Here is a 6,000-nt window from a genome sequence, read left to right as displayed (position 1 = left end):
AGAGACAACTAGAAATTATATGAAAGTTAAAAATAAGAGGATAGTTTATCAAGCAAATACAAACAAAAGAGGAGAAATATTCTAATATCAAAAACAGTAAAATTCGAGGCAAAAAGCATAAATAGGAGATAAAGAATAACTTTAGACTAGTAAGTCTTCCTTATGAATTGTACCTAACAGACACAAGTATTTATATACTAAGTAACAGCATCAAAATATACAAAGCAAAAGCTAGACGGACAAGATGAAAATGAGAGAAATAACTATAATAGGAGACTCTAAGACAATACTATTACTCTATGGTAGTTTATTAAAAAAAAAGAAAACAAAAATTGAATTAAAGTGGTTGAATAGATACACATTGACCTCTATCCCACACAAATTGAATAAACTTTCATTTAAAACACCCATAGAACACTCTTAAAAAATGCTAGGCCCCCAAACCGCAATAAAGTCTTAAAAACAGAAACCACATAAGCCATATTTTTTTTCAAGGTAAAAATGCTACAAGTACCAAAAAATGAAAAAAAAAATTTTAAAAAAAGTCTAACCACACAGGAATTCTTAAATACTCTTAGTTACTGAACCAAAAACTTAAGACACAAAAATAAACTACTAAAACAAGACACATTAACATAGCTGGGATGTGAACATATTTGAAATTAGAGATAACCTAAAACCTTCAATGTATTCAACTGTATACAAACAAAAAGTATCAGACTCAAAAAGGTACAGGGAAAAAAATCTAGAGCAAACAAAGGAAATAATAAACATAAAATGAGAAAGTAATACATTTTAAAACAAAATCACAATTGATAAATCCACAGTTTTCTTTTTTTTAAGGGAAAAAAAGATACCTTTAGCAAGTCTAATCAAGGGGGGAAAAAATGGTAGAACTAAGATAAATTTCTTACAACTTAGAAGTAGCAAGCTTAATAGAAAAGAGACTTTTTTATTCTCTATTAAAATTATACAATGTTAAATTTCAACAAAATGAGAAGTTTTCTGGAAAAGTATAAATTTAGTAAATAATAAACACAAAAGGAGATATACATTTTAAAACAAAAAATTTTAAAGTTACTTAAACTTAAAAAAACATAACATACTAATAGCACAAAAGAGACTGGTAGTTATCAAAAATTTATTTCCTAAAAGGAGTCTGAACTCAAAAGTTTTATAAGCATGGTCCTTCAATTCTTCATGGAACAAATCACTCCCATGCTATAATATAACTGCTATATTAACTGTTATATATAACTACAGAAAAATATATACAGTTATCCTATTCACTTTATAGAGCTAGCAAAACCCTTATGTCAAAACTTGGACGATAGCCCAAAAGACCAAACACACTCATGTAAAAAAGCAATTTTCCTAAATAAAATATTAGCAAATCAAATTCTATAGTAGCAATAGGGCAGTCACATTTTAGGAGAAATGGATTCCAAAGGACATCCCATATTTCAAAACTAATTTTCCCAGGAAAATAAATGTAAAGATAGAGGATGCATGGTTGGAGAGCGTTAAGTCTACAATCACTGTAGTGTATTTTTTTCTTTGAGGCTACTTTTTCTTATCTCACCATTATTTCTAATATTGATAATCTCAAAGAGAGCTCTCACTCATAGTGGTGGTTTCTTTTGGCTCTTTATCACATTTAATTTCTGCCCCAAATTTACTGAAACTTGAACGAGCTTTTGAACACTAGTTTGTATACCACCACTTAATGAACGCCTGTAAGAGAATACAATAAAGGTGAATGTTAAAACAGCCACCCAAATTGCTCTCAGAGGGTGTTGGTAAAGAACCCCGAGGCACTACAGGACACTGACAAAGGATGGCACATCTGTTTATCAGTTAAAGCTGCACTGCTAAAAGGCAAAATCATGAGTTTACAATTGCAGAAAGACTGCCAGTTTCAAAACGATGAAATTCTTGGTCATTTTTTAGGATATGGGTATGTGCATTACTTCAAATTTCAAAAACAAAGTGACTCTTTATTAATATTATTTGATCGGCTATTTTTAAACTTTATAACTCAAGTCTACATACAAAGCAAGTAAACTGTACATCTTTAAAAAAAAATTTTTTTAACTAACTGACCTGATTCCAGGAGTTCAAAGATGGTTTGATGTTGGAAAATCTATTAAAGCATCATCAACAAATCAAATGAAAAAAAAAGAAAAAACCAAAAAAAATACGATCATCTCAATGGATACCCAAAAAGTGTATTTGACAAAGTTCCAGAGCCACTTCTAATTCAAATTCTTTAAAATCTAAAAATAGAGGGTATTTCCTTTCTAGATAAAGAAAAGAATACCTGATTCAAAACAGCCAACCTATAGGTAAAACACTATTGACACACACATTAAAATGAGAACTAAAACAAGAATGTCCACTATCACCATCGTCATTATTTAACATTTCAGCCAACAAAACATGCAATAAAAATTAAATAAAACTATTAGAAGAAACATTATCATTAACCATAGATCAAAGTATTTCCTAAAAATACATGTGAAATTACTGAAAAAAGTACTAGAATTAAGTGACTAGATACCTGGAAAACATAAATTTATTTATAAAGACTACAGATGAGACTACAGAATTATTACTGCTCAAATTCTTCCAACCTGTCTCCATCAGGACTGGCTCTATCCTAGTTTGAGTCGCTATTGTTGTTTGCCTGGATTACTGCATCAGGCTCCTACATTAACTGGCTTCCCTACCTTCAGCCTGGTGAGACATAACAGTATAGCCACAGGATAAATCTGATAGTGTCATTCCTTTGCTAAAATCTTCTCACAGCTTCCCATCATAGTTAGAATAAGACCCAAATTCCTTACGACAGCTTCCTATATGGCCCTATCCAACCAGGACTCATACAAATGCCATTGCTGACGCTCTAATCACACTGTCTTCCTTTCTGCTCCTCAAATACACCGAAGCGGCTTTGTGCTAGTTCTTCACTCTGTCGGCACTGCTCTTCCCTGAACCTCACAAGGATGGCTCCTTCTAAGATGCCAACTACATCTCCTCAGAGAGCTCTTTGATCATCCAACCTACAGCAGCCACCCAGGTACTATCTCTCATCACCCTATTTTAATTCCCTCCACTAAATCTAAAGTTCACGATCTGATACTTTTCCCTGTATGTTTGGTATTCCTCCCACTAATGTCACCTACATGGGAGCAAGAACTTTGTCTTAATAACTGTTCATCTCCAAAACTTAAATAAGCGCCTGGTGCATAAGAAGAGTCGCTCTTCTTCCCTGAATTTTCATTGTCTATCATTCTCAATAGACTGTAAACTCCACAGAACAGGAACCCTGCCTATTTTAGTCACTGTTCTATCTCCAGGACTCAGACACTGGCTATACAGTCAATAAACACCTGACGAATGAATGAGTCCCTCCATCCCCTCCCTTTAATTCCTAGCAGTCTAAGACTAAGCAAACTTTCTGGTGAGTCCAACATATTACTGGCTTACACTGAACTGTAGCCAACTAACGATTCCATATGAATTGTTATAAAGTTAGATCTTCCCACCTCTATGCATTCCCCAAATTCTACACTTGTGTGACTGACTTGTTTAGATAAACAAGGAGCTTTAATAAAGTTTGATAGTACTGTTGAAATTAATCTTTAAAATGCCTTCGTCAAAAAAATGTTTACAAGAAAATAACAGGTCAAGAAAAGTTAAATCTTTTGAGTCCTAATCCATGAACTGTGTAAGTAGCTGGGCAGAGAAGAGACCTTCCTAAAGTTAAACTGAAAAAAACACTGAGGTATTAAAAAGTTAATCTATCTTGTCAACGTATAGAGAAATGACCATCCTATGCAAAAACAGTCAAAACTAACAAAGCCACAGAAGGATTGCCTCTTAAGGATTTAAATTAAGATACTGGATCGCCATTTTGATCACCCGAGAGTTACTCATTAAATATGACACAGAGTACATATTTGCTGGTTTGTGGGCACTCTAAGTATCTAATTACTTCAAACAAAAGGCTACATTCTCAAGTTTTTATATTTTGTTTTTATTCGAGAGTTTACTCCAGGCAGTTTAAAATCAGGCTTTTAAAATTAAAGGCCAAAACTAAAAAAAATCTGCAAATATGACACTTCTAAAAGAATGATCGTCTTAATAATTTAAACCCTAAAATGTCCTGTGGAGTTACAAAGTCTTTATACATAAATGTGTAAGATCGATATCATTTAAAATAAACAACTGAAAAACCACAGATGGTGGGCAAATTTGTCAATGAAGATAAACATCAGTATCAGCCTTCCAGGGTATGAACACCAGCAATTAATTCATCTTGTGAGAGAATATGCTTCAGAATTTGGCCTTTAAAGTCTCTTTCTCCAGCAGCAAATCAGCGTATCTATGCTGAAGTTCCTTTTCTCTTTCCTGTTGTCGTTGAACATCTTCTTTTAGACACTTGAAGAAACAAAACCATTAAATAATTTTTTCATATGTAAGCACACTGAAAATTAAAAATATCTTATGGTACTTTATCATCTTACAAACGGCTGAGTTAAGTCAACACTTTCAAGAGGTAAGTATTCCCCAAAGAGAAACAAAAATAGTAACTACTTCTGCTATAAAACCAGTCCTGTGGCCATTCTTTGATATGGTCATACAACTACCATCTTGTTATAAAACCGCTGCTGCTATCTCAAATAAACAAGCCATTATTGTCCTATCGATACCCACAAATGCACTTAAATAAGCCCTGGCTGCCCTTTATCTGGGCAGGGGCTATCATGCACACTTGGCAAATAAAGTTAAACCAAATCTGGCCAAAGGAACTTGATGCTCTGGGATGACTAGCTACTGATATATTCCCAGCATCCTAAATTACAAAACAAAAAGACACTGGTTTAATGTACCTCAGAGAGCTATATGAATGGGACGCAATTAAGTTTCAGGGGAAAAAATCACAAGGGTTACTTATTCCATTTCACAGTGCATCTATATACAAAACAAAAAATTAGTACAGGAAAAGCCTGTGTATCCAAAACTGGCCTGGTCTATCCACCTACACACAGGCAATTCTAGACTAGAAAGTCAAAAACTTTAGGTCCTCACTGAAAAAAAGCCAGTCAATGTCAACTGCAAAAGACAGCCTGAACAGGAAAGGAAAAGAAGAAAGCCCTGATTATTCTTTGGAGCTCTCTTTCTAAGCACTGCTGCAAGCCAATAACGTTACCTCTAGCCTCCGGGGAATAGCAGAATCTTCATGTTTCTTGAGTTCTTCAAAAGTGCGTAACTCCAAGTAAGCCTGCTCAATTTGGTCCCATAAGTCATTCAACTGTTTCATGAGCCCCATTGCACGAGACTGGTAACCCCCAAGCAAAATTTTCATCTTCTTTTCCATCTTTGCAGCTCTCTTGGCTTCTGTCGTCATGTGACCCCTGTTTATCTGGGGGTCGGGGAAGATCACATCAGCACACATGAGAAAAGCAGGCTAAATAACAGGACTAAAAAGGCACAACTGGTCATCTACTACCTCAAAGCAAAAGTACATTAGATGCAATCTCTATCAAATTACCCATGACATTTTTCACAGAACTAGAACAAATAATCCTAAAATTTATATGGAACCATAAAAGACCCAAAATTGCCAAAGCAACCCTCAGGAAAAAGAACAAAGCAGGAGGCATAACCCTCTCAGACTTCGGACAATACTACAAAGCTACAGTAATCAAAACAGCATGGGGGCTTCCCTGGTGGCGTAGTGGTTAAGAATCCACCTGCCAATGCAGGGGACATGGGTTCAAGCCCTGATCTGGGAAGATTCCCACATGCCACAGAGCAACTAAGCCTGTGCGCCACAACTACTGAGCCTGCACTCTAGAGCCCACAAGCCACAGCTACTGAAGCCCACATGCCTAGAGCCCGTGCTCCGCAACAAGAGAAACCACCGCAAGGAGAAGCCCGCACACCACAACAAAGAGTAGCCTCCACTCGCAGCAACTAGAGAAAAGCCTGCGT

At 35.4% G+C, this 6,000-nt stretch overlaps 1 protein-coding gene across 2 annotated transcripts in view; it reads right to left on the bottom strand.

Moving 5' to 3' along the window:
• Positions 1–282: 282 nt before the first annotated feature.
• The window catches only part of CDC5L (cell division cycle 5 like), a 46,396-nt gene continuing 40,678 nt past the window's right edge, over positions 283–6,000 (bottom strand). For both annotated transcript variants that reach the window (XM_082347578.1, XM_082347577.1), the window contains 2 exons: positions 5,216–5,428; positions 283–4,443 (listed from right to left, as the gene is read on the bottom strand). In XM_082347578.1, coding sequence (XP_082203704.1) covers positions 4,339–4,443; positions 5,216–5,428 — 318 coding nt within the window. In that variant the 3' untranslated portion in view covers positions 283–4,338. The remainder of the gene's footprint in view (positions 4,444–5,215; positions 5,429–6,000) is intronic.

This window comes from Balaenoptera borealis (genome assembly GCF_965194805.1).
Source record: "Balaenoptera borealis genome assembly, chromosome: 12".
NCBI classification, from domain to species: Eukaryota; Metazoa; Chordata; class Mammalia; order Artiodactyla; family Balaenopteridae; genus Balaenoptera; species Balaenoptera borealis.
This window is presented reverse-complemented; position numbering and strand designations above follow the sequence as displayed.